Source organism: Motacilla alba, chromosome 13 (assembly GCF_015832195.1).
Source record: "Motacilla alba alba isolate MOTALB_02 chromosome 13, Motacilla_alba_V1.0_pri, whole genome shotgun sequence".
Taxonomy (NCBI): Eukaryota; Metazoa; Chordata; class Aves; order Passeriformes; family Motacillidae; genus Motacilla; species Motacilla alba.
In genome coordinates, this window is record NC_052028.1 from 17,234,692 (window position 1) to 17,261,937 (window position 27,246).

Consider the following 27,246-nt stretch of genomic DNA (forward strand, 5'->3'; position numbering starts at 1 on the left):
TGAATAAATCAGAATAAATCACCTGGTAACAAACCCCAGTTTTGTTACTGATGCTGCAACCTGAGAATTGTGATCAAGGAAACCCAGGAAATTAGAAAATCAAGTGGTGGCACTTGGGTTTGGAGCTCAAAGTTAAACTGCAGGGTGGGGAAAGGGGTCCTGTCCTTCCCCACCCAGGTTTCCATCCTCTCAGGAAGCAGCACAGTGACCTGAGCCTCACAACATTTAACCACCACTGTTTCCTGGGATAAAGCCTGAATTTAACTGGTCTCACCAAAGCTTTCTGGTTTGGATGTGAGAGCACAGATCTTTAATACTGTAATTCCAAATGTGTGCTTAAAGGCAAAACTGGCCAAAGAGAGAGAAGTCAGGGAATTCTGACCCACTGGAATGTGTGAGTGCATTCCCAGGAACATCAGGAGCTATACAGCAACCCCTGCAAAAGTCATTGTTCACTGGAGTGGGCAGAGTTATCCCCTTTTTACAAAAGCAGCTCACTTCTCATGCCAGAGTAAACAGGAATCTCAGTTAGGAACAGAACAGAATAAATCTGTTTGCAGTTACATGTCAGGGCTCCTGCACGACACTGACTTCAGCCAGTGATCCAGTTTGCTCTGGTTGCTCAGTAGGAAACTGGTGTGACTGGGATGATCCATCCCCTCAAGAGACTCTGGGAAGGATCTGCCACAATCCTGGGATTGCAGAGGTCAAAGCCTGTCAGATCCTCGGACACGGTAAAGTGGAGTTTTCAGAGGGACATCCAGAGCAGTACAGGGATTTCTGAATCCCTGCCCCAGGGCCTCATAGCCCTTCACTCTTGGAAACCAGACTCCCTGGATCACTGAGCCCAGCTGACAGCCCCAGCTTTGCCCTTTATACAGGCTCCTGTGCTGAGCTTTCAAAAAGCAGTTTAAAATTACACCAGCATTGACTTCTCACATTCCCCCTCCAAGAGTATCCCTTCTGTTCAGTTCCCCACTGACTCCTGCCATTTTACTGTCCCCCAGCCATTCCTGGTTTTTACTTCTAGCTGACAAGATGAAATGCTTTTGGGAAATATTCAGTATTATCACAGAGAGATGACCCTGCTCCTGGTAAAGCAGCACCTGAGATGTTTGCTGCTGCAGTCCTGCCCCATCCCTCATCCTGGCAATGGGCATTTCCACGGCACAGAGAGCTGATCCAGCTGAAAACTGACTTTTGGGGTTTTTTCCCAGGTGGATTTCCCATTGGCTCAGCTGCCTGAGCTGGCCTGCAGAGCACCAGGGTTGGTTCCAGGGGGGCAGGAGAGGGCTGGATGCAGAGCTCAGAGGCAGAGGATCTGCGACCTCCCTGAGCTCCAGGGCTGTCACTCCTGCAGGTGTTTCTGCAAGAAAATCCCAACAGTCTCCTGCACCAGCACAGGGACGATCCAGGGCTTCTACACACGGCAGCAAAGCCACTCCTGCACAGCTCCGTCCCTGCCCCGAGCTGTCACCTGCATCCCGGGCTACCCGAGGCTCTGAGGGCCGAGAGACCAGGGAGCTGTCCCCAGAGGGCTCACCTGTTTGTGTTTCCTCTTGCCCTTGGTGGAGCTCTTGTCCGAGGGCAGCTTGGGGGCGTCGCGGGCGTGTTTCTCCGGAGCGCTCTTCTTCTCCGCCTTGGCTCCCTCTGAGTCCTTGTAAGGCTTCCCCGGTATCCTGGATAAGAGGCTCAGGTCAATCTTCACAATGAGTGGGTACCTTTCATCAGGATCACTCAGCGGGGACAGAAGCTCTTTCTCTTCCATAGGAGAGAACATTCTTTGCCGGAAAAAGCTGTCATCCTCCTCCATGGAAGATTTAACAGGAGTCCTATTGCTCTCAGAGTATTTGGGTGTTTGTGAGGAAGGAGGCAGACTCTCATTTTCATCTGAATCAGAGGATGAGGTATCTGTTTCGATGAATTCCCTGGATTTCTGGGCAGATTTGCTTGAAGCCTTGTATTTCTTTTTCTCTGTTGTAGGTCGAGGGGAAGACTTGGGCTCCTTCTTTATATTGGGTTTCCTGGAGCCTTTGGTGGCTGCCTTGTGCCTGTTTGAAGGGATGTTTGTTGCCATGTCTACTGGGGTTTCGCTTTCTATTTTAAGACCTCCTCTGGGCTCTTCCACAGATGTCTTTTCTGCTTTCTTGGGCTGTTTTTTCCCCACAGTCCTCCTCTGAGTCGAGCTGTCGCTCTGGGCAGGTGATTTCTGCCTCCCACGACTGCTCTCCGAGCCCTTCTGGGTGGGTTTGGAATCTCTCCCTGGTGTAGAAGAAATGGAGTCCTTGGATCCACCTTGATCAGTGTACCCACTCCCTGTACCCTGATCCCGTCCCTCTTTCTTGTAGCCTTGGGAAGAAGGGATATTGCTGTCCACGGAAGAAGCTGGTGACACTTTATGGGAATTCACTTTGTTCAACCAGTTATCCAGCTGCCACTTGTTTGTGGGCGGTGGCTCTGGCTAAAAACAAAGTAAAAAACAGAGTTAGAGAAAATATTTCCCATTTCTTCCACCTTTTCCACGTGGCAGCTGTGTGATGCTGCACGCCAAAGCACGAGGTGCACCCAAAACCTGAGGTAAGTAAATGAAATGCAGGCCCAAAAAGCACAAATTTTCCCTTTGTCTGCCACCAACAGGCAGTATTTGATGCCATGGCTTTTTAGGGTTCTGATACCATATCTAACTCTGCTCTTCAACAGACTACTGGTGGTAAAAACCACTTCAAATCAAACATCAGATGTGGGCTTATCTAGAGAACTGTCACATGCAGCACAGGAACTGCAGCAGAAGAGCCCAGCCTGGCAGCGAGCCCACGCTGCTCGGTGTTGTGTCTCTAACAGAGAGAATTTAACTGAACTTTTGTGCTGCTACACGGCAGGACTGGAGGCCAGGTGCTGAAGGCCAGGCTGCCCTACCTCGGGGGATGCACTCTGGGAGGGCTCGTTGGCCTCGCTGTCGCTGGAGCTGCTCTCGCTCTCCGAGTCGGAGCCGGAGCTGCTCTCGGAGCCGCTGTGGCTGCTCGAGTCATCCCTGGAGTTATCTGCTCCCTCACTGTTGTGCTGGGAAGGCTCAGAATTACTGCAACGGAAAGGAGGGAAACCGAGCATTACCCGAGGCACAGGTACAGCCTTCAAATCCTTTCATTAGAAGAAACAAAACGTAACATTTTCATCGACGTTCAGGAGAAAATTCAGCCTAAGCAAACACAGTTGAGCCTGGAAACAAACAGCCCTTGGGGGCTGCCCCTTCCCAAAGTGGTCATGAAATGTTTAATATTATGTTTATTACTATTTAATCACTGATTAAAGTCTCATCACTTTTGCTTTAGTAGGAGCCAAAGGCCAAAGATGAATTTTGGAAAGGAGACCAAGGCAGGAGTGCTGACGGGGCTGAACATCCCAGGAATTCCTACCTTCCAGGTGTGCTCCTTGGCACTGTCTTATCGCAGTCCTGCAATTAAGAAAAAGAGCATGAAGCTTCTAGAAGTTATTTTAGGCTTGTATATACAATTAAATTGCAAAACATTGGTTTAGAGCCTTTAGTTTTAAAAAAAATCATTATTTGCAGTAGTTTAAATGTATCTGCATTTTCCTTATACGGAAAGAGAAGCAGGGTTATTCTCTCCAAGTTTTCAGAACAAATCTCTATATTCTGACTCCATTTGTGAGAGTTCCCATTTCTGCCTCTAATTGATATCCTGTTTCACCTTTTGAATCAGATGACTCAGCATTTCACAATCATTTTCCTGAGATGCCCAGGGCAAGTGGAGTTCACCAACCCAAAGTTTTCCACTTGAAGAAAATCAAGCAGCAGAACTGAGAAGAAACCCCAGAGCAGTGGGGGTTACTGGGCAGCACAGACACCTATTTCATTTTTATTTAGCATGCTAAGTGCCAGTCTGGCAGAAGCTGCACAAAGTTAATCCTGGAAAGAGTAAAAAAGAGACTTTTTGACAAATATAAAGGTGCAGCTGTACTCCCAGGGACACCCTGTCCCCCTAAACAACCCAGGGCACCAATGCACACAGATGTTCACAGATGAGCTCTGTAGCTGGGATGGCAGAACACAGAGGGGTTTATCTTTAATTAAGGAGCCATGATATCAGTTTTAAAGTGCACTACTGTCATTTGATGTTCAGAGGAGGCCCATGTGAAATCAGTTAATAAGAATTTCCAGATAAAAACAAACTGTTTCCACAAAACACGTCACTTCAATTTGTTTGCACAAAATCTTCCCCAAGATAACATTTAGGAATGCCTGAGGTTTGTCTAAAGACATTCCAGGAGATTCCAGTCGCACAGATCTCCTCTCAGCTGCCCAGGCCTAGCTGGGCCACTGCTCCCTGCCCAGGCTGCCCCCTGGCTGAGGGCAGTGGTTTTTGGGAAGCCCTCTGAGGAACATACCTGCTCTCCATCGCTGTCTTCACTACTGCTGAGTTTTAAGTCATCTTTCAACATACTAAAGGAAAAGGGAGAAAGTGAGACAAGTTTTTCCAAGCACTTCAATTACTTCCAAAGCATTCTGCTGGATTTCAACATGGCACTGTTTATCCTGCGGAGCTGCGTGGGTGAGAGCCACCAGACTGCACTCACACACTTCATGGTTGGGAATGGTGAGCTGAGTCACTCTTAGAGAAGAATGAGGATTCAGGTTCTTTGGCTCCTGAGTCCATTCTCTTAAACTCAGAAAGGAAACCTGACACAATTTACTGGTGTGGGAGGAGGTAACTTGTGTTACGTTCAACTTTAACACACAATGGGCAAGAATTGTGCTGGAAATGGAGGAAAGCAAGGCAGCCCCAGTGGCTGCTTCCTGTCCCGTGGCAGCAGTGCAACTGTCCTAAGCCATCATTACTGACTGGATCCAAAGCCATAATTGCTGCTGGTAGGCACACACACACAGCTTCACACACTGAGAATGCATGAGCACAGTGAAAACACTCGGCAGGGCCTTTGTGATTAGTGGAAACATTCGATTATAAAAAGAAAACATCTTACTCTGTCTGGTTCGATTCACATCTGTGGAGGGAAAAGGAGAAAGAATGAAAAGTCTGACTCTCCTGAGTTTCCCAGGGAGCTGCTCTGCTATCTGAACAGCAACATCAACCTCTAGGAGCCCACTCCTGAACCACTGCTCACTGCTACCGTTTTACAAATGATGCATTTATCTCCTTTTCAAGGGTTTTCTTTACCAGATCATAATCACTTAAAATATATTTGAAGTTGTTTTGTCACAGTAAACATGATTTCAACTTCCTTCTTCTGCATCCCAGCTCAGCAGGTGTCCAGTGCTGCCTCCTGTTTTCAGGGGCTCTCCCACTGCCAGCTTTGGCAAAGGCACAGCTCCCTCTCAGCCCCTCCTGAACTGCCTGCTTTGGGACACTGACTCCAGGTTTCTATGAACTGAAGAGGGTTTCTTTTGTGTTATTTCTTTCCCATAGGTCAGGTGCTTTTTTCTCTTGCCAGTTCTGTGGCAGAAGCACCAGGCTGCATCCTGTGAGTGCATCCCAACAAAGGTTAACTGAGGAATGTTACTAACCCAGAGTCAGCCTTCAGAGTCTGCAGCCTTCATCAACACACAATCAGCTGGTAAATATTTATTTTTATGGGCAGATTTATTTGGAAACCATCTTTTAACTGCATATCACTGATTTTTAAGTCTGAGAAAGGTGGACTACAGCCATGCAGAACATTCCAGTTGTGTCTGAGTTTTTCTGTGTTGCTGGGTCTGTGTGCAAAACACTTGTCAGGACTTAAAGGGAGAGCAGAACAAACCTCACAAGATCCCAGACCCAGTTTTCTGTCTCCTCCAATGCAAAACCTTGCCCATCCTGAATTTGTGCAACCTCCTATGCTAGGTCCCATCCCAGGCTGATGCCCTTTCTGATTCCCAAGCCAATTCCAAGGTCCAGACTCCTGCTCCTCTCCTGGCATCTGACAGGAAAGCAAAGGAACAGAAAGGCAGCTCAGGATATGTTTTACTCACTCCAGTGAGCAATATTTGGTTTATTGTCCCAAAAAACCTTTCCCTGCCAGCCAAGGAGGAGGATGCTGGAGTGTCACTCACATTCTACCACACACCTTTTCCTAAATCTCCTAAAACACAACTTTTGTGTGTGAAATGTTTTCTCAGCAGGCACTTACGATTTGGATTGATGCCCATTGGATGTTTTGGATGAGGGATTGTATCGTTCTAGGAGAAGAAAAGAAGAAAAGCACAGCTGAAAACTCAGGCACAGCAGAAGAAGTCCCCCCCAAAGCTGCCACAAGGATGGATAAAGCAAGGCCATGCGAGGGGACAGGAGGGAGCAGCACCCAGGGGACAGCAGGTACCACCTCCCCCAGGCTGAGGGAGGGAGGAATGCAGAGAAAACACCAAATACAGCAAATGATTGAACCAAGAAAACAGAGAAAATCATTGAAATCATTACTGTGTGAACCCATACACACGTAATTTGTTATTAATGGTATGGAAAAGTCTTCTGTTCCTAGCAAGATGAAATTCTTGCCTCACACATGCAGGATCTGGGATGCAGATCCATCTGCTGAGCATCCCCACACAGCTTCTGATGGATGAGAACCCTCACACCCCAAAATCCAACTCACACACGAATTCTGACAGCAGGAATACACCCTGATAAAATCTGCTTCTTAGTCTGGGGCTTCTTCCCTTCCCTTTTTTCTAATTCTGGTAAATAACTGGGTGCAGCTCAACAAAAACAAGAACTGAGGCTGTTAAAAGCTCTCCAGAAAATCCAAGCAGGCACAGGAAACTGGCTCTGTGTTTAATTAACCTTGGCTCTTCTTTTCCACACCTAAAGATCAGCTGCTCCCATAACGTGAGCCTACGGTTTAGCATCATGGAATTAAGCTTGAATTTGTTTCCTTAATTCCCCACTGTATCAGGTGTTCAGATTAAGCTGCTTGTGAATATCTAAGAATAAACCATTCTTCTTTTACTATTTAAGCTGTTTAATCACTTCAAGAGGGAGCAGAAGGACTTTTGGAAGGTAACAGCACTAATTTAATTCAACTTTACCTGATACTTACTGAGTTTCACGTTCATTTCAGTGATATTCAAAATAATGACAGTTAAAAGAAATAAAAGCTACTTTTTTCCAAAGTCCAAAATGGCAAGAAACTCAAGGACAACAGCATGTGATTGAAGTTCTTGACCAGTTGTCTCTCTTGACTTTAAAATGTCAAAGTAGCAATAAATGGTGAAACTGCCATGTGCTTTTTCTACTGAGATAAAAGCAAAAGCCCTCTTCTGGTTTCTAACACATCCCTAAGCAGGGAGTGGGGTTTTTTAAGGTGTTTTGGTTTAGTACTCAGTTATTTTCAAATCAATCAACCACAGAGGCCTTTTGTACAGAATTGGATCCATTAAAATACATCTTTTCCCTCAAGCACACCCCCCTTCCACCCAGTGATAACCTCCAAGATCTGAACAAGAAACGCAAAAGAAAACCAAGCAACTGTTTAACAGCTTGAAACTGGAGAAAGCAGAGAAAATCTGAAGCCAGCCTCCAGCCTGTGAGCAGTCTGCAAAACCTCATTTCCTAAAAGCCCTGACATCTTGGGAGATGCTGAGAGCAGAAAGACAACAAAAACATTCAACACATTCCAGGAAGTTTCGTGTACTCACTCTGTTCTCCAGTGCCAAAACTGGACTGCTGAGACTCCTGGGGGAATAAAACATCACAAGTGGGATTTTTTCAGTGGGAATTCAAGGTACTAAAAACTAGGCTGTAAGGAAGATATTCTGTCTACCTAAAGGATGACACTTAGTCTCTGGAAAAGGGGAAAAAACAACAACAAGGAAAAAAAAGGGATCCTTTCTCTGAGCCCTGGGGCATCCCAGGTGAGACCTCCACACTCCTCTTCCTCACTCACTTCCTGCTGTTCCCAAGAGCACATCAGGGCTGAACCTCCCAATCCCTGCGTGACTTCCCTAAATCCCCTCCTCCTCTGTGTTTAGGATGGAGAGGAGCTGCTCAGGATGTTTGTTTGTGCTCCTGACACACACACAGACTCTGCTGCTGTTTGAAATGCTTTCCTTCCATTTCTCCTCCTCATTTTCCTTCTCCAGGCACACACAGCAACTGGAACAGGGAAAATCTCAACAAAAAATATTCCTCAGCCACAAAGGAGCCTTAGGGACAAGGTGAGGGTTCAAATGGGACCAGCCCTGCACACTGTGCCCCAAAGGCTCCACGTGGGTCCCTGGCAAACCCAGCCTGGGGGGCAGCACAGCATTCCAGCCAGAACAGCCAGCTCTAGTAGAAAAGCCAATGAAATGGAGTTTTAGATTCACAGGATGGGCTGGAAGGGACCTCAAAGCCCAGCCAGTGCCACCCCTGCCATGGCAGGGACACCTTCCACCATCCCAGGGGCTCCCAGCCCCATCCAGCCTGGCCTGGGCACTGCCAGGGATCCAGGGACAGCCCCAGCTGCTCTGGGCACCTGTGCCAGGGCCTGCCCACCTCACAGGGGACAATTCCTAACTCCCAATATCCTATAAAACCAGCCAGGAAAGAGGAAACCTTGCAGATTTCAGCACTTCTATCATCCTCAGTATTCCCACTTCAGAAACTCCAATTCTGACTCCCAAGACACAGCAGAGGATGAACTTTACTGAAATCTCAAACCCTTGCTTTAACAAATACACAGAGGCTGCTGAGCCCCTGCAAGCTCCCTTCCAGGCTCCAGTGTCTTTTTAAAATAGGACTTCCTGACCTCATTTCAAAATGAGGACAACTGACAGCCCCAGAAAAATAAATTGAGTCCAATATTTGCAATTTCTAGTTGTATACACACATTTCACTTACATGCTCTGGCAATGGCAAACCAGAACTACAACTCAACAATGAATTCCATTTTTCCTGGTCCACCTGTGACCTGGTTTTCCCTCACACCAAGCCAGTGCCAGGCAGTGCTTCCAGAGGCAATTTACAGAATGAAGTTTTCAAACACACAAAAGCTTTACACAGCAAAGCACCCTCGAGATGTTTTCAATTTCCCTCAGCTTTGTATTTCAAAAATGGAATAATGCATTGAACAAGAATTTTGTGGATGGAGAACTTCCTAAGGAGCTTTCCTTGGGAGGTGTTTCCAACACCTCTGATCTTTAGCAACTGAAAGGAAGGGACAATAAAAACAATAATGAATTAAGAAAGAATTCAAGAGCAAAGTGAAGATGGAGAGAAGCCTTGTGAACAGCCACACTCCCTTCAAAATAAATCAATTCCTTATCATTTCACAGGTAGGAGGAGGCAGGTGGGAATCCCTGGTTTCCTTTTGCCACTGGCAGCTCAGCCAAGCCAACAAACGGAGTGAAAAAAGAAATAAAGACCTCCAACTCTACATTTCCAAAGCCACAGCTGTGGGGGAGCACGGGATGGGGAACTGGCACCCCTTCCAGCAGCACACGGATTGGGAACTGTGCAGAACACACCTGCCTAATTCCCCACTTGAGTCAGCTTCCTATTGCAGAGGCAAAGCACTGGCTCCCAGCTAAGTGCACTTTAATGAGGTGTTATGGTTCAATGTGCAACTTTTTCCAACTCCCTTGCCATCTCCTGGATATATATTTCTTTAAGAAACTCAGAGACTAAAAAGAAAAAGCTCTACTTTCAACTCCCAGGTTATTGAGAGCAGCAGCTCCTAAAGGTCTGCTTCAGGAAGAAACTGCACCCAGCTGAGAGGAAGGAAACCCTTCAAAGCAGAATGGACTGAGGTTACACAGGGAGGACCCTGGAGCAGGGAACAAAAACTCTGACAAAAACACCTGGAGAGGAATTCTCCAGCTGGACAGGAGGCAGCAGGGCTGGGCTCCCATCCCACAGCCCTGGCTGAGGGGAACATTCCCAGGTGACACCTGAAACCTCAGCTCAGATCTCCTCTCTGCTTCCCAGGAGGAAGTCTGTGTGTCCCAGCAGGGCAGGGATGGCAGGAGGGCTCCTGCTGGCCCCAGTCTGCAGCTCAGCACCACCTCTGCAGAGGGACAGGCACAGCCACCCCCCTGGAAGCCAAGCCTTCCCTCCCAGCCAGCAGCTGGGCTGCTCAGTGCATTTTATAAACACTGCCAGCATTTCTGGAGTGTCTGACTGAGAGCCCATGGATAAAATTATAGAGTGTTAGGTCACAGGATAACATTTTTTATCAAGACACAGCAATCTGCATTTTTCCATAGCATCCATAAAACTTTCCCTGACCTATTTTCATGGAGTTTTCTCTTCTGATCCAAGACTTCCTGGGAACTATCAGATATATTTATAGTAATCAGAGAGGCCCCAGTCAGGAGGTTGGGTTCCTTCACTCCCTACACACAGGGAAAGTGATCCCATCCCAAGAGTCTGACAAATAAAACCAAGTGGTCCAGCAAGGGCAGCTTCATTTAATGTGAGCAGGAAGAGCCCACCAGGCTGTGCCCACAGGGGCAATGCTGTGAAACACTTCAGAAGCAGATGGAGCACAGTATGAAAGGGAAGGAGCTTTCCTCCAACAGAACTGCTTGATTAAAGCAAACCACTGTTGTGTTTTGTTTGGTGGATTCTGCTCTGGGCCCAGACTGCACAGGCCCATGGCTCACTAACTCCCTGGAATTCTGCAGAGCTGCTGCTGCCAAGAATGACAGAGGGGAGAAGGCAGAGGAAATTATAGGCTTTGGATGCAGAGAGAGAACTTGACAGAGTTCCACGGCTAAGATGTGCAGCCACAAAATAAAAAAGCTGGCAAAAAGTCAAAAAGACTCAGAGCAGCCATAAATGGAATTTTTTGCAAACTGGGTGAAGAGACACAGTCCAGGTTGAGAGGTTCAAAAAGTCTCCTTTTTGTTCAGGCATTGCCAGAGCTGTGCAGTGTTCCGTGGCCTCTGTGCCACAGCCACAGGGATTTCTGCACACCTTCCTCTTCCCAAACTCAGCCAAATGCCAGGGAAACTAAAACCAAGCAGCCCCACAGCCAGGGGTGCTCAAAATGCAAAGGGAAAATATCTCACCAAAGGTTCAGCAATGAGTACTCAAAGCAGAGGAATAAGGACCTTTGTTGATGAGGAAAGGTGTGGAATTTCCTTGTAAGAAAAGGTCTGAATTATTTCCAGGCTGTCAGTTTTACATAGCACGCAAATAAACCCTGACTAAAAGTAATATTTGCAAGATTAATATTGATCCAATGCTAGGAAAACAGAAAGCAGGATTTATTTCTTGGTATGCCTTCCAAAGTAAAGCTGAGAACTGAATGGTAAATTCTGCATTTTTTGATACTGAAGAGAAGCAAAAGGCAATGACCAGGGACAGGTCACACAGAGGTGGTGACAGCAGGACTGCCCTGGTCTGGGATATCCAGCCAGGATGAGAACCTGGACCAGTGTGGGGGAGGTCTGTGGATGTGCCCCTCCAGCAGGGACTGGAACCTTTGGCTGAAGGAAGGTCATGTCAAAGCATCCACATAAAAGGATGGGATTAGAGAGATGACAGCAGAAACCTCAGTGAGAAAGTCTTCTCAAAGTGATTCCCTCAGATGTTCTGTTTTGGGGAGCAATTTGGATCAAACAGGAAATTAAGAGCAATTAAGTGGTGTCTAGAACAGCAGCTGGTCAGAGAGAGCATGGTCTGAATTATTACATAGGTAACTTTAAAAAGACAAACAGGGCAATTTCTTCACTCTGAAGCTCTGCCAAGTTAGGGGTGGAGCACCCCAATGCATCCCAGAGAGATGTTGAGTCTGGAGAAAAATCACATTGTGGAGCTGAATCTTTTGCTGGTAATCAGCAGAGCAGGAACCAGACCGTGGATTCCTGGGTGAGTCAGCTCCCCGTGCTGGCTTTCACCCTGGCTTTCCAGGATCCTGCAGAGCTGCTCTTCCAGGCAAACAATTCCCAGCGCCCTGTGTGTGCCCTGCAACCCCGGAGCTGCCTGGAGCCCCAGGGGAGGCAGCAGCAGAATTCCTTCCTCAGAGGTGTCAGCTCCAGCAGCTCCCCTGGACACGTGCCCTGTGCTCTCAGCAGCAGCAGAGGTGGATTTCTCTCTGGAATTAACTGCTTAAACCCTTCAGCACTTCTTAAGAACACAGGAGGCTGGGAAGAGGATCTCTTGGAACAACTGATTTCTTCAGCAAAACATGTGATTCTTAAACTGTGTTAATTTTTTGTAACTGAAAATGCAAAAAAATCTCACACAACTTTTAGTGGACTTCAAACTAAGAGGAAAATTCAGTTTAGGCAGAAAAGCCCATTTAGATTCTCAGCATTTACCATTCAACTCCGTTTTTCTACATGGAGGGAAACTCACTTGGTTCTACACAAAATGGTGCAGAGAGCATTTCCCTCTTAGGGAAAGGGCTCAAAGGCATTTCCAGGCTTCAAAAGTTTGAAAGTTTGAATTTCTCCAACAAAAATGAAAAAGGTAAGTCGGATCACAGATAACTTTGCAGACTGTCTGTGCAAAGCAGAGGAAAACCAAGGACATTTTTCATAAAGCCACTGCTGACAGATGAGGTGAAGATAAATAAAGAGGGCCAAAGCACTGAAACAAACCCAGATTATACAGAACTGAATGCAGGAGTTGCAAAATCCTGATCTTTAACTGGAGTTACTTTTGCAACAGCATCCACTGCTGGATTCAGCACTGACCTTGGTTGGAAAGGGGAATTTGGAGGGTTCAGTTTTGCAGGGGGTGTGGATGGCAGTCAGTGGAGGAGGCCAGGAGTGGGTCATCTCCTAAAACACAACAGAAATGAAAGTTATTAACAAAATAAATCAGATTTCAACTTGCAATCTGGATTCTCTCAATTTTCAGTTCATTGTTCACCCTTCACTAAGCTTTATATTCAAATCTTAATTTCCCAAATGTGCAACAAAGATTTTGCATGTGAACCTGAATGTCAAATTGCTACCCAGGAGAAGGGAGAGTTATGACATAATAACAAGCAGCAAGGCATAAATCAATCAGCTGGGCTGGCCTGAAGATAAACTGCAGCACCAGTCAGTGTGATCCTTTCAGAGTGTGTGGCAAGAAGAATCCCAGCAAAGGCAGGCCTGCAGAGTTTGAGGAAGAGGGGGAAATAAACGCCTGCAGCTGCAAAGTGCCTCCTGTGCTCTCAGAGCATCCCCAGGGCCCCTGGAGGTGACAGGAAATAACAAGCCATGGAAATGCTCCAGAGGGATCTGGTGATGCTTCTGTGAGGGCAGACACAGGACAGGGCATCACAGGAGGGGTAAAAGGACTCGGGAAAAGAGCCCAGGTATGAGAGAGGGAAAGTGCTGCCATGGGGCAGCAAAGCATCTACTATAACCTAAAATATCAGGATTAAGAACTGTAATTTGGTGGAAGAAACGTAGTTCTGTTTATCAGGGAGGAGGAATGCAGCGAGGATCTCCAGGGGATGAGGTGCACACCACAGCACCCAGCGGCCAGCCCTGCTCCCAGCCTGGAGGAGCACCAGGAGAGCCCTCCTGTGCCAACCTGCCCCTGGACAGGCTGTGACACGGCAGAGTCCTTCCCCATCCCTGGGAATGGCTGTACTTTCAACAAACTAGGCAACAAGAACACCAAGAACTTACTTTTAGGATTTCATCCACGCAGCTCACCTCACCAGAGGCTGATGCCTACAAACGAAAACTCAAAATTAACATCTCCCAGATTCTCCAGGGACTAGAAACAGTTAAAAACAAACTTCAGTCCTTATTGTGACTCATATGGACTCTACATAGACACAAACAGCCCTTGCTAACTCTTTTCATCAATTTTAACATCAGATAGATGCATGTTTTTATGGCATGAGTCACAGTTATGAGAAGCAAATACATGACATCCATAAAACTGTGATAATAATCTCTCACTTTTCTCTTGACAGTCAAAGTGATCACAGGCAGGCAGGGATATTAAAAACTCGTAGAGAGGGAAAAGAGAATCACAGCTTTCAGTCATTTCCTGGAAGCAGCCCAGGATAATATCTGAATTCAAGAGCAGGACCGTGAATGCACGGGAATGACAAAGTGCATTCCCAAGTAAAGCACTCATCACGGCGAGATCCCAGAAACAGCAACAACTACCAAACTATGAATCCTCTGCACCCCTGGCTGCCACAAGCAGAAAGAAGCAAAGCTACTTAAGGATCCACTGCATCAGCATTGATGTGGCAGGTCTTCACAAATAAAGTCATTTCTGATTTCCTTACCCGTGTGCTGGATCCTACTGTGCTATCTGCTGCAATCCCAGGAACAAGGGCTTTTCTCTGGCTACCACGATTCCAGCAGTTGCACAGGAGATGAAATGAGACTTTATTACGAGCAAAGGCACTCTCTGAGTGAGCTGGAGTCAGAGTCTGTGTCCTAATGATTTGGGAATTACCAAACTCTTCCAAGTTGTTAACCCAATAGTATTTTATATCCAGCACAGCTGATAAAAGTTCTGCACCCTGCTCAATTTGGTGTGAAGGTATAATGATCACATCTAGTAATTGCTACTCACTTCAAAAGAAAATCTGATACAGGCAGATTGTATCAACAGCTCTAAGTCAATTCAGCTCCCAGGAACAACAATGTATTTACCCAGCTTGTCAAAATATTTGTGGATATCCTACAATTTCCCTAACTCCTGACTAGAGAAATACTCTGTGAAAATTGGCCTCTTGGGGTTAAGTAAGCCTCTCAGAACGTCTCAGCCTTTATTTAATAAAAAACCCAGCATCCACACCGAAGAAGCAGAAGACAAAAACAATTACTTCTGCGTGCTCCCCACTGAAAATACAGCTTAGGTGGAGGCGCTTTGAGTAACAGAAACACCGTGTTTACTAAAAACTCCATTTAGGTTAGGCAGATTGGGATTTGGGAGACGCCGGAAAATCCCAGCCCGGGCGGATTTACATTTAAGAAGGCAGGACACGGCCAGCAACTTACATCCAGCGGCTGAGAAGGAATTTTCAGCTTGGTCAGGTGCGCCTTGCTGCTGGGCTTCAGCTCGTTGACGCCGCTGCCGTGGCTCTGGCCGCTGTAGTGTTCCGAGGATAGCTTTGGCTCCATGGACTCCTGCCCGTCCATCGGCCTGACGTAGGCAGTGGGTTTCTGTAACATCGAACTGGACTTGGACATCAGCGAGGGGGGGAAGGACTGGTTCGAGTGCTGCCCGCTGGCGAACGAGGGCACGCGGGAGGGAGAGTCCCAGCTGGGCTCGGCGTCGCGGGGCGACTTGGAGCGCTGGTGCTCCTTGCCGTGGTGCTCGCCGTGGGCTCGGGAGTGGCCGGAGGCCAGCGAGGACACGGCCGGCGGCTTCCCGGGGCTGCCGGAGCGGCCCTTGGAGTGCTCGGAGCCGTGCTGGCCCTTCTTGCGGCCGCCGCCGCCGCCGTAGGAGTCGCGCTCGTGGCGGGTCCCCGCGCCGGCCGCGCCGCCCCCGGAGCGCTGCCCGTGGCCCCCCAGCCCCTGGGAGCGCTTCTGGGACTGGGCCGAGGTGCTGGGGGCCGGCCCCACCGGGGTCCATTTGCTGCTCTGGTGGGAGCCCGCGCCGTGCCGCTGCTCGCCGAAGAAGCCGGGCGTGGGTTTGTCATCGGGCGCCGCGGGGACAGAGGGCTTGGGGATGGCCACGATCTTCTGGAGCGGCCGGTCCCCGATGAGATCTGTCATCTCGTCATAGTTCCCCAGCATGCTCTGGATGCGGCTCGACAGCTTGTCCTCTTTGCTGGTCTGGGACAAGAAGCCACCAAAATCGGGATTTAGAACCGGTCACGACTCCGCACGAAGTGAAATGGTCTGATAATCACAGCACTCAGCCTGAAGCTCAGCTAGAACACACCTCTTTCTTTGCCCGTTTCCAATTCTGAATTTTAGGTCTTAAAACAGCAATCTGACTCCCTAAAACATATTACAAGTATGTAACAATATATATTTAACTCCCTAAAACATACTAGAAATTCAGCAGCAGGGACAGCTGAACCAGCAATAATCAAATAATGCACTGCTGAGCTGCATGCCAGTTCCAAAGCTGCAGATGCCTCCCGTCACCTTCCAGACTGCAATTTCTCTAATACAGAATGCATCAGCCCTAAAAGGTTTTAATTAGCAGTAAAATAAAATCAACTTAACCTCACACCCCTGTAAGTCATTTTTAATTGGTATTTATATTGGCACAATGTTTGTTGCACACAGTTAAAAGGGTTCTTTGTTCTATACCCATTTTGTTTTCCAATTCTGGGATCCTGGATCATTCCCCCGTGCATCCCAACCAGCTCCAGTTAACTTCACACATGTGGAATCTGGTTATCAAGCACAGGAACAAAAAATCACCAGGTATTTCTCAACTTTCCTGCTGCAGGAAGAGAGTTTTCAGTCATGCTTTACTTCTTGTAAACCAGCTGAAATTGCAGCAAGGGAAGGGTTTACTTTCAAAGTGAGTTTTGAACTACGTAATTAAACTATTAAATAATATTTTATTAGTTATTCCAGAATTAGGTTATTTTTTCCAGTACTGTTCAGCAAAGCAACCTGGAAGGAAACCCAGCACAGGCTGAAAGCTGGGCAGGGCCACAAACAGAATCAATTCCTTCAAAACAAACTAAAATATCAGTCACAAACTACAGGAGCACTAGTTGGAGCTGATAATTCATGTCAAACATAGTCATATCAAACATTCCAGCATTTTGAATTAACCTCCCATTTAAACATTCTCTTCCTGACCTTATCCAGGTCTGGATTATGTTGATGAAAGGTCAGAAAGTTCAGCAACGGGCTAAAGCACCCCAAAAATGGCAATTTGGCATCACCCAACGGACAGTTCAATTGTTTCGAGTCACTGTACAGAAGGTGAAGGAAGGAAAAAATTTTGATGGTTTTATTTTTGCTTTTCTCACTCCCTGTACAGGCTCCTCCCCTTCCCAAGCATTATAAATCCGCCAGTGGAGCTGTGACTGTCCAGCTTTATTTTCAAGCCCTGCTTAAACACCCGGTTACCCAAAGAGCTTCCTGTCTAACAAGAACAGAGACAAAAAGAAAACATGAATTTGCAGACGATTTCTGTGACAAACCCTGCATTTTTCTGAGGTGCAGGAACTCACCACTTTGTACGGCTCAGCAAAGAGAGGAGAGTTGGGTGGGAAGGCTTCGTCGCCCTGCTGAATTTCTTGATTTCGCCTTTCCCTTTCTTTCATACGCAGCACATTCCGGTCTTCACGGTTCATGTTGCTACGAGCAAAAACATCCGTGCTGATCACACAGGGAAGCAGGAGGGATGTGAGGGCCCGGGGGAGGGATGAGAGAGCCCAAAGGAGGGATCTAAGTGCCCCCAAGCAGCCTCTGGCCCTGTTTGGCCATGGAGTGATCTCTGTTAAGAACCCTCCGAGGGCCACGATTCCTCAGAACTGTCCAATTTCAGCCCCCTCCAAAAGGCTGCAACCCCCAACCCACAGCTGGCTCCTAACAGGGAAACTTTATGCAGCAATAAAAAAAAAAAAAAAAGAAAAAAGAAAAAAAATCCACCAGGTCCTCAGGCAAGCAGCTATTTCAAACCACTTCACCCGCTCGAATCATCTCGGCTCCAGCCCACGCCAAACATCTCCCATTCATTTCTAAAATACCTTTTCTCCCCCACATCCCCCAGATGTTCTGCCATCCCCCCACGAAGCAGTGCTTGACTTCTCCTGCAGATTAGGGTTATTTTTGGTGCTGACATACCTTTTTTTGGCACTCATTCTCCAACATATTCTAACCTCAAGCTTTGATGTGGTTTCCAGGTCTCTCTCCCTCCCTGATTCCCAAAAGGCATTTCAACTCAAAGCAGTAATTTCAGGGAAGTTCTGGCAATAATGCACCTTTTGCCTTGGACCATATCCTCCTACTGCAAAAATGCAGATTAAGAACCTGCCAATCCCCCTTCTTAACAAACTTTCCCTTGCAGTTTGGTCTTGCTGCTTCTGTTAACAGAAATGCATCAAATTCTCCCAAAACACACACGAAAGCTGGAAAACATTTCCTCTGAGCTTGACACAGCACTGGGACATAAAGGAGTAAACAAAATGAGATGATAAACAAGGTGCCATTAACTCCTTTAACATCAAACCACAGAATGGATTGGGCTGGGAGGGGCCTCAAAGCCCACCCAGTGGCACCCCAGCCATGGCAGGGACACTGCCACTGTCCCAGGTGCTCCCAGCCCCGTCCAGCCCGGCCTTGGGCACTGCCAGGGATCCAGGGGCACCCACAATATGTGCTACACTCTGCATCAAGAGATTTAGAAATGTTCTTTACTGATCTGCACAAAATACAGTTGGTGCATCCAGGAAAGAATTTGATGTTCCACCACATAATTTGCAGTCTGAAATGAAAATGTTGGCTGCTTAGAAAATCATTATTTCATGTCGTTAGACAGCTGGTTATTAAAAATGATAAATGACTTGCTAGAGCATGACTCTGAAAGCTGTGCAAACCCAGCTCTTGCATTCTCAACAAGAAAACTCCAACCCATCAGTCAGTTTTTAAAACACGAGTCTTCTCACCTCAGTAACACTCTTGCCTCTCACATCTCCTCCCCATTTGCCTTCTGCTCTGAAAGCAGTGACATCTCCAGGGCAGCCCGGAGCAGACCAACCCCAGGGTGCAAGCTGAGATCCCTGATGCTTCCTAAGGCACCAGCTTTGCTGCATCTCCCTGCCTTGCAAACGAGGTACAAGCACTGGCATAACCCAGCCGTGTGCTGATACCAAACCCATGAATAAACCTCCACTTCACATGAAAAATCACTTTGATCTCCAGTTCTCCTGTAACCTGCTGAACTCATGTAACCACAGGTGGCCACCAGGGCGGAGAGAGGGACCTGTGCACTGGAATGTGGCCAGCAAACTCCTGGGATCCTTCTGGCATTGATGACAAACTTGTTTTAGAAGTCTGAGGCTTGAAAAGCACATTCTTGAGACTGCAGCCCAATTTGTCACATATGTAGGATTTCAACACAGATAAATATCAGATTTAATTACAGACACTGATCAGTTAAAGCCAACTGGAACAGTCTGAGTCCATGGCATTTACTATTAAAAGCAATTTTTGAGGCAGGGAATAGGAATGCTCTGGCTCTGGGTGGATCATTCCCAGCAATACACTAAGATCAGGAATTATATGCAGCTATATATCCAGAACATTATAATCTTAACAAAGAATTTCACACCTGTTTTCCAAACAGAGGGTTAAATATTTACAAAGACCTCAATTATTTTTTACAGAGATAAGCATCCTCTTTTAAAATTGCATCAACATTTCCTATACCTCTCAGAGCTGAGGAGAAACCATCATTTGTACCAACACTGTCACACAAAAGGAACACTACAACAAAGATTCACTCGAGATGTGAGCTGGTGCAAACCCAGAGCTGATCTGGCTGTACCTGCCCAGGTCAATGTAAAATTAGTCATCAGAAAGACTCCAGTTAATGGCACTTTGAACCACTCCTCCCCAGCCTTTTGTAAGACAGTAAATGATAGATACCCTCTTGGGGAGTCACCTTGACTGTATGGGGATTCCGTTTAGCTTTCTTTAACTCTTTTACATTTTTTATTAGAGCAAATAGTTTGACTGTGATACGAGTTAGACTCGTTGGTATCTAATCATCCAATCTCCACACGGAGCTATTTTAAGTGCCTATAACGTGTACAAGGCCATTAAAATCACACCAGCATGAAATGTGTAAATAGAGGAAGTTCGTGGGGCTTCCTCAGCTCTGCGCTTCAGACAGCTTCCCACTCAAAGCCCATCTTCCACAGCCACAGCCTGCAGCAGGGAAATGCTCCCATGCCCAGGGAGAGGGGCTTGGAAAGGCAGATCAGCAAGGCCTGGCTGCTGATCAGCAGGGCTGGCTGTTAACCCAGCAGGAAACTGCAGGAGTTCAGTTTTCAGACCAGCTGAAGTTGTGACAAACCTTTAATGCCCACTAAAACGCCCTGCTCCACCACTCCTACCCCATCCTCTGGGAACAAGGACAGCACCCCTGCTCGTCCCTGCACAGGCCTGCAAGAGGAAGATGAAGAACTTGCTGCCTCATACCTGGTGCTACCAAGGTAATCCTGCTAAAATTCCCCTTTTCCCAGGTGGCCTGAGCTAAAGAGTGAAGGAGGAGCAGAGCCAGGATGAGAGAGCCAGAACAATGTCCCTGCAGCAAGGGCCAAAGTCATCTCAGTTTCCGTACCTGGGAAAAGAGAAATTCAAAAATTTTTTTAAAAATCAGGGAACGGGCCTAAAGCACAGCAGAGTATTTCCATTTTCAGGAAGTCGAACTCCACATGGTTTGAGTCACTCCTCCTGCATTGTCCCACTGTACTTTGAACAGTCCCTGTGTCTGAGACTTCCCTGCACAACCAACCCTCCACATCTCACACCTCTGCTCCAGCTCAACAGGAAGAGCTGAAAGCAAGCAGGAAATGCAGCAGGGAATTCACAGAAACCCCTGAGCCAGCCTCCCCTGTGTGTGTTCCTGAAGCACCATTCCAGGCTGCTCCAGGCACACCAACACCAGCATCACCACATCCCCCAGACCAGACACAGCTTTCCTTTCTCCTTCCCACCTCTTCCTGAATCCCACCTGGTCTTTCTGCTCATCCCTAACCCAGCAAGGGCGTGCCTTTGGTTTGAGAGATCATCACTTTGGGTGTGCAACCCGGGGCATGAAATGCCAGCTCTGCTGCTGCCCTCTCCTCCCACCCCCTCAGCTCTGGGCAGGGGGCACATCCCAGCTCTGGGGCGTTTGGAGCACAACTCCAGCCTGAAGACAAAGCCCAAGCAGCACACCCACGCTGCCTGAGTTTTCCTGGCAGAGCTGTTAAAAGAAAGAGGAGCTCGGCCAAACCCTTCTCACCCCCCTGAACCACACCAGGCACCCAAGCCCTCGCTCCAGCTCAGCAGCAGCAGCATCTCCTCACCTTCCCAGACTCCAAAACCATCAAAGGCAAGGCTGGCCCAGGGAACCCTGTGCCAGAGGGACCTGGCCCCAGAGGGACCCGACCCCAAAGACCTCACCCAGCCACCAGTGCACCTTCAAAGCCTGCTGCAACACCTCCACTTCCTTCAAGACATCCTCATTTAACTCCGGGCCTCCTTCAATCCCAACGGGTTTCGTGAGCAAGAGGAATCAAACAGTTAATTGGTTAATTGGCCGCGATGAAACCCCGATTTTGGATCCAAGGATAAACAGGCTGAGAGGGAACGTGCAGGATCCCAGCTCCGTGCGGGGCACGCCCAGCTGCGGGGGCACACCCAGCTCCCATGATTTCATCCTTTTTTCTTAAAAGGAAGGGGAAAAAGAGCTGGAGAGCCTGCCTGTAACAAGGAATGATGTTTTCAGAAGGCATTTAAGAATACCTGAAGCTGCCTTAATACTGCACACAAAGATGCCTGTTGATTATTTTAAATATTCTTTTTACCACGGGCAAGGGGCATCTCAGGAGCTGGCACAGCACACTTCTCCCAGCTTGTGCATCAAGTAGGGCATCACCACAAATCCTGCCCTGAAATCATCTGCATGAGCCTAAAATGCTACTCTGCCAGCTTTTAATAAAACACACTCCCAGAGGAGCTGTTCAAAAAGGGAGACATGGAAAAATAACTGTCCTGCAACAACAAAATTAACACAAAAACACAAAGAGGAACATGCTCTGGTGTCACCAAGAGCTACTTATAGAAGTGTACACAGAATCTTAACTTCCACGTTCTATGTGATGGTGAAGAAGAAAAACACAGAAAAAAAAAACATTTCCCACTAAAACAATACTGCTTTGCCCAAAAAAGCACAGACAGGATGATTGTCCAGGACAGGTTTAGAGGATAACTGTGACGGTGCTAATACAGAACCAGCAGAGTCACCTCCAGAGTTTTGTAACTGAAATAAGGAACACAACTAAAAACAAGACTTTACACAGAATTCAAGTAGTTTTTGTGTGTATCCAGACAGAGAAAAAACCCAACTTCCCAAAAGCATGAAGTTTTCTGTTTCTGCCCCTCACCTTCTGACACAGAGGCTCCAGGCCAAGGGAGGGGATTTGGTTTGGGATGGCTCCTGGTGCACCTGGGACCTGCTCTGCCAAAGGAAAGGCTGCGATACCACCAGGATCCCAAAATTCTATCCCAGGAACTCAGAACCACAGGGGGAGGCTGCACAGGTGAACACAGGAAACCCTGAGCCACCCTCCTGCTCAGCTCTTTTGATGAGAATGAGCTTCTCCACAGCTCCAGCTCCCTCTTCCCAAGGTTTCATTTGAGCTCCTGGGAATACAATTCAAATACAATTGTACCGGTAATATGATACAAATATAAATCAGATTCACCACTAATGAAACATAAACGTTTCTCATTCCTACAACACAAACACAAATGCTTCTCTCTCTCCCACCCTTCACACCAGGAGTTCCTACTGCACCCTCAACAGGGAGAACATAAAGTGCCCCAAGAGCTGTCTGGGAACACCTCTGTACGTACCCAGGGTGGGAGAGCTTTAAATAAAAATAATAAAAAAGTGAGTTGGCCTAGGCCTGGTTAATGTTTGACAAGAACTCCCAGGGAGGGCAGAGCCAGCAGTTTGCTGCAGGCACTTCTCCTTCCCACTCAGCTCTGGAGCAGCCAGAAATCCCCACCAAGCACGATGTGCCTGGGCTTGTGCTGCTCCCCAGACAAAGCAGCACAAATCCTTCACCACCGTTAGCTGAGAATTCCAGAGCACCTTCTGTGGGAGCACTGCCTTAATTCCAGCGTCTCAGACAAGTGATGGTGCAAGTAATTACATCCTGCTTTTGAGTTTGAGCTGCCAGAGTCCCCTTCACCCCTGAAATATCAGGTTACCTGAGGATCAGTCAGCATCTTCCACCTGAGAAGCCGACACGCAGCGATGGTGGATAAAAGAATTCCAGTGATCATTTGTAACTCAACACTAACCACTGGAAAAGGACTTGGGGATCCTTTAGAAAGAGGCTCTGTAAGTGTAATATTTCATTTAACGAGCCCAGATGAGAACTGGGTGCATCATTCATCATGCATGAGATTCAGCACACAGAAGCAAGGGAGAAATGGAGTTGGGGTTGGAAGAGACTTTAAAAATCATCCAGTTTCACACCTCCTGCCAAGGTAAGGTAAAAGAACTAAGGTCAAAGTGAGCCCCCAGCAAGTGGATTTTAGAAGCCAAGTCAAGGAGGACATTTCTAAATTCAGCACTTGCAGTGCAGCTCATTTAAAACCATTTCCAAGTCCATTTTAAAATCATACTACTAAAACAGCTCAGAATTGTTTATAGCCGAGAATTTGCAAGACTGGTTTGATGTAATTCACTCAAGGGACCTTAAAAATGCACAACCACACATCTTAAATGTCTCATTTTTGTGCAGAAGTACTACCCAGGAGGGAACACGTCTGGTCCCCCCTCCCTGACGAACACAGAAATTAATTCCCAACTCTCTTCCTTCACAGGGAGCAGAGCTGCTCAAAGGACATCAGTCCCCCCTTTCTGTGCCAGAGCCCTGCTCCCTCCTCCCTGCACGGCCAGGGAGCAGAGGGAGGCTCGCTCCTCCAGCCACTGTCCCTCTCTCCCCAGGCTCCATCCTGGGAGACAGCAGAGATCCCACAGTGCCACCCTGACTCAGAGCACAGGAACCTCGGGGATTGACACTATGAGACCACAAAGCCACCAGAATTGTCATTTTCTGCACCTAGCCCCAGGCCAGGTCAGGATCCCAGGTCACAAAAGGCACAGGAGCCTCAATGAGCTGCTGCCACAAGGAGCAGCCCCAGCCAGGAGAGGGAAGTGAAGCTGCTGCTGCTGCTCAGCAAAGCTCAATTTCAACCTGGCCTTCCCTGCATTTCTACGTGGCTCACCCTGCAATATCTACTCTGAGGAACAGGGGGCTTTCTTAGCCAGGCAGTGAAACTCCTTACCCTGAGGTGCCACAGCTGAGATCACCTGGCCAGCAGTGCACACTGTCCTTGAGCTCAGCCATCACCAGGAGCACTCTTTTCTTTCTCAGCTGAATCTCTCCCCAGCCAACCTCAGCCCAATTCCACCTCCCAGCCAAGCAAGGACATCCTCCCCATTTTTCCACTCTCCATCGCTGGGAGAGTCTTTAATTCCCCCAGTGCAAAGATGGGCCATCAAAAATTCAGCATTTTTACATGCAATCCTTTCATGTCCACACAGGCTAACCAAAATATATTCCAACACAGTTTCCCAACAAATTTCTGCCCTTTAATTGGGCAGAAACTTAATAACCCAATTCCTGCGCCTACATGTTCATCTGCTTAAACTTTGAAGCCAAGACAATTGGCATTTAGATTTTATTAAGCAATAGTTATTCAGACATCTAACATTAATCTGGCTATTATCATTCTGACTTCCTCCCAATAATTTACTTTCATAAAAGACATCATTACATTTGAGTGCTATGAACTCTGTGGCAGTAGGATTAAGAAAGTATTCACTTGACAGAAATTCTCAGATAAATCTGCTCTGTGCAAGATCTGAAACAGCAGACAAGGCTTTAATGAGGTGCCATTTAAACCAGGAGTGAAAAGGCAAAAGGGAAAATCACATTCAAGGTTCACATCCTTCTCCCACCTCAGCTGCAGAAAAAGAAAGGAGAGAGAAGTTTATCAGCCCCTTCAGCCTGGTGTAACTGTCACTTCCTCCAGCCCTGGTGTAAGATCATGTCTGCACTGTCTCACAAGACATTTATCTTGGACTTCTCATCGTGACAAGGTTCACCACTGTGCTGCATCCCCCGCCCAGCTGAGCGCCAGGGTTTGAGATGAAAATTCTGTCCTGTGCTTGTGAGGGATGGAGGAAGAGCAGGAGGATGCTGGGGAGCAGGGCAACCAGAATTAAAAACTGCATTGTTCCATGATTTAACTCTCCCCAGAACCCTGGGAAACCACTCGGGGTGAGCCACAGGACAAGTGAGAGGCCCAAAGGGCAATCTGTGTCCAGGCTGTTCCCAGCACAGCTGCAGGGGAAGCCCCAAAAGCACGGGGTGGATCCAGGTCAGCAGCACTAGCCTTTCTACATTCCCATCAATTCATTATTATCAGCTCCTTGCCAAGAGTGGAGGCCTGAGCTCCCACAGGGCACAGCTCCCCACTGGCAGCTGCAGCAGTTCTAGGATTGCTTTACAGATTTCCCAAAATCCACAATTCTGAGTACCAGAGAAGTGGGAACACAAGTGTTCCCTCCCAGTTTCCAGCCCTAACTCATATTCAAAGGGCTCAGCATCATTTCCTACCTGTCTAAAACCTGCTGCCAGAACACGACAGCTTTGAGACCTGGGATGCTTCCTGGTACCTTCAAACTTTCTTTTGAAATTTCAACACGCTGAAGATGAGAGCACAGAGCAGTTAAAACTCTGGAAAAACCTAGGGAAGAGGAGCATTTAAGATTTGCAGGCAAAGCAAAAAAATTTGGAAGCGAGAGGAAGGGCCCAGAACTCTCTACAGAGGGAAGCTGAAATGCAGCAGGAAAGCCACAGCTTTGATGTGCTGTGCTTCCAAACAAACACTGCCTAAAACCTTGGAAAGTTTTCACTTTTCATCCTGCCTACTAAATGCCACCTGTGCTTTACAATCCCCCTGAGCAGATGCAGAAAAACATTTCTGCCCCCACTGAGTAAACAGGGCATTTAGTGAGGTATCTTTTACCTCAGGAAAACAGTTAACAAATGTTAATTTAGCTGTACAAACTCTTTTAACATAGATGACATCATATTTTCCCAAAATAATCATGTTTGGGGTTTTTCCCCCTGAAGTTCTTGTAGCTTTATGCAAGTGGATGTGGCCTTAAACCAAGAGGCAATAAACTACAGAACACAGAATCCTACCAACACATTTCACTTCCAGCCAGGGAGACTCGGTGAGTTTTGCCACCAGAAAGAGAAATTCAGCTTTTTGTGGCACGAAGTTAAAGACAAACACAAGGACATTGCAAAAGCTGAGTCAAAATTCAGTTGGGTTTCAAAACCCTTCATGCAAGAGGCCACTTCACACCGAGCTGGGTCAGAGCTGGAGCCTGGAAACGTCTCTGGAAGAGCCCAAACTGCCCCGAGTGCCACAGAAATGCCATGGTGGGAGCTGCTACAGCTCTGCTGCAGCTCAGCAGGCACCAGGCACTGATGGGCACCCCAGCCTGGGGTTCAATTCATGGAATTCTTCTAAGCACAAGTTCAAATTAATTTTTTTTTTAAGGTATGATTCACTATTCATAGTGAGAGTCACACATAATAATTTTTAAGAATTTAATAATGCATTGAAATAAATTGTATAGCAAGGAATCAGCCCATTAGAGCAGCTAATGGGATCCAAATCTCATACTCCAAAATAGCAGTGAGGATTAAACCACACCCATTTCTGACCATCTCGAGCTTCAAGTCTGTCAGCAAATCATGACTGGACGGATTTAAACATTCCTCTGAATAAATAAGAAAAAACAAACAAAAAACATTTCTGAATGCCAATTCAGCATGGACCTTGCTTCACACGGGCAGGAAATAATGCAACTTTTTCCACTAAAAAAAAAGGAGAAAGCTGAAGGAAAAAACCTGAAGAAAAAACCTGAAGAAAGTATTTTTTTAGGAGGTTATTAGTGATTAACAAATTTAAGCTGAAGACTACTTGTTAAAACTCTCCTATTAAAACATATTTCTGGTAATTATTGGCTAAGAATGTGTCACAGTGCAAAGTCCTTACTTGTGTTTTTTGCTCATTAAATATAATTAGTGGAGCTCTTTCAGCACGAGCAATTGCTCCAGGAAAAACCTCTTCACCCTTTATCTTTTAAAGGCTGCTTTACACCAAACACCAGTTTCCACCATGGCAAATCAATGCTGTAATATGATGCTAATTTATCCTATCAGCATCAGAAGGCTAAATTAAATCTAAATTAATTAATTTTAAAATAAATTCGTTAACTAGAAATGCCAAACTTCACCGGGCAATTTAAACCAATATTCCACGTGGCCACAGTGCTTTCCAGCCACAGCCAGGGGGGTCCCAGCAGCTCCACAGCCCCGAGAGTCAGAGGGGAGCTGAAGGCTCACTGGGAAATGTCAAACAAACACAGCACCTCGCTCCAAAACATAAAAACCTTCTCAAAACACACAAACAAACTCTCAGGAAGCTCTGTTCCACAGAGGACAACTCAGAACAGAAAAAAACCCCGGAGAAAGGAAAAACATCAGGACATGAGCCCATTTAACCTCCTCTTGGCCAGCCTTTGTGCTTCAAGGACCCCTGAAGTTACAAAAACA

The 27,246-nt window shown here is 47.0% G+C and overlaps 1 protein-coding gene across 2 annotated transcripts in view; it reads right to left on the minus strand.

The window, feature by feature from the left end:
* Positions 1-27,246, minus strand: part of AFF4 (AF4/FMR2 family member 4) — a 46,957-nt gene that overhangs the window by 13,179 nt on the left and 6,532 nt on the right. Inside the window, exons 2-13 of one of the 2 annotated variants that reach the window (XM_038150459.1) lie at positions 20,024-20,165; positions 17,050-17,176; positions 14,903-15,682; positions 13,565-13,609; positions 12,635-12,721; positions 7,649-7,685; positions 6,145-6,193; positions 4,999-5,019; positions 4,405-4,459; positions 3,414-3,451; positions 2,917-3,079; positions 1,544-2,461 (exon numbers count right to left, since the gene is read on the minus strand). In XM_038150459.1, coding sequence (XP_038006387.1) covers positions 1,544-2,461; positions 2,917-3,079; positions 3,414-3,451; positions 4,405-4,459; positions 4,999-5,019; positions 6,145-6,193; positions 7,649-7,685; positions 12,635-12,721; positions 13,565-13,609; positions 14,903-15,682; positions 17,050-17,172 — 2,316 coding nt within the window. In that variant the 5' untranslated portion in view covers positions 17,173-17,176; positions 20,024-20,165. The remainder of the gene's footprint in view (positions 1-1,543; positions 2,462-2,916; positions 3,080-3,413; positions 3,452-4,404; positions 4,460-4,998; positions 5,020-6,144; positions 6,194-7,648; positions 7,686-12,634; positions 12,722-13,564; positions 13,610-14,902; positions 15,683-17,049; positions 17,177-20,023; positions 20,166-27,246) is intronic. The other variant, XM_038150458.1, reaches the window with a different exon arrangement.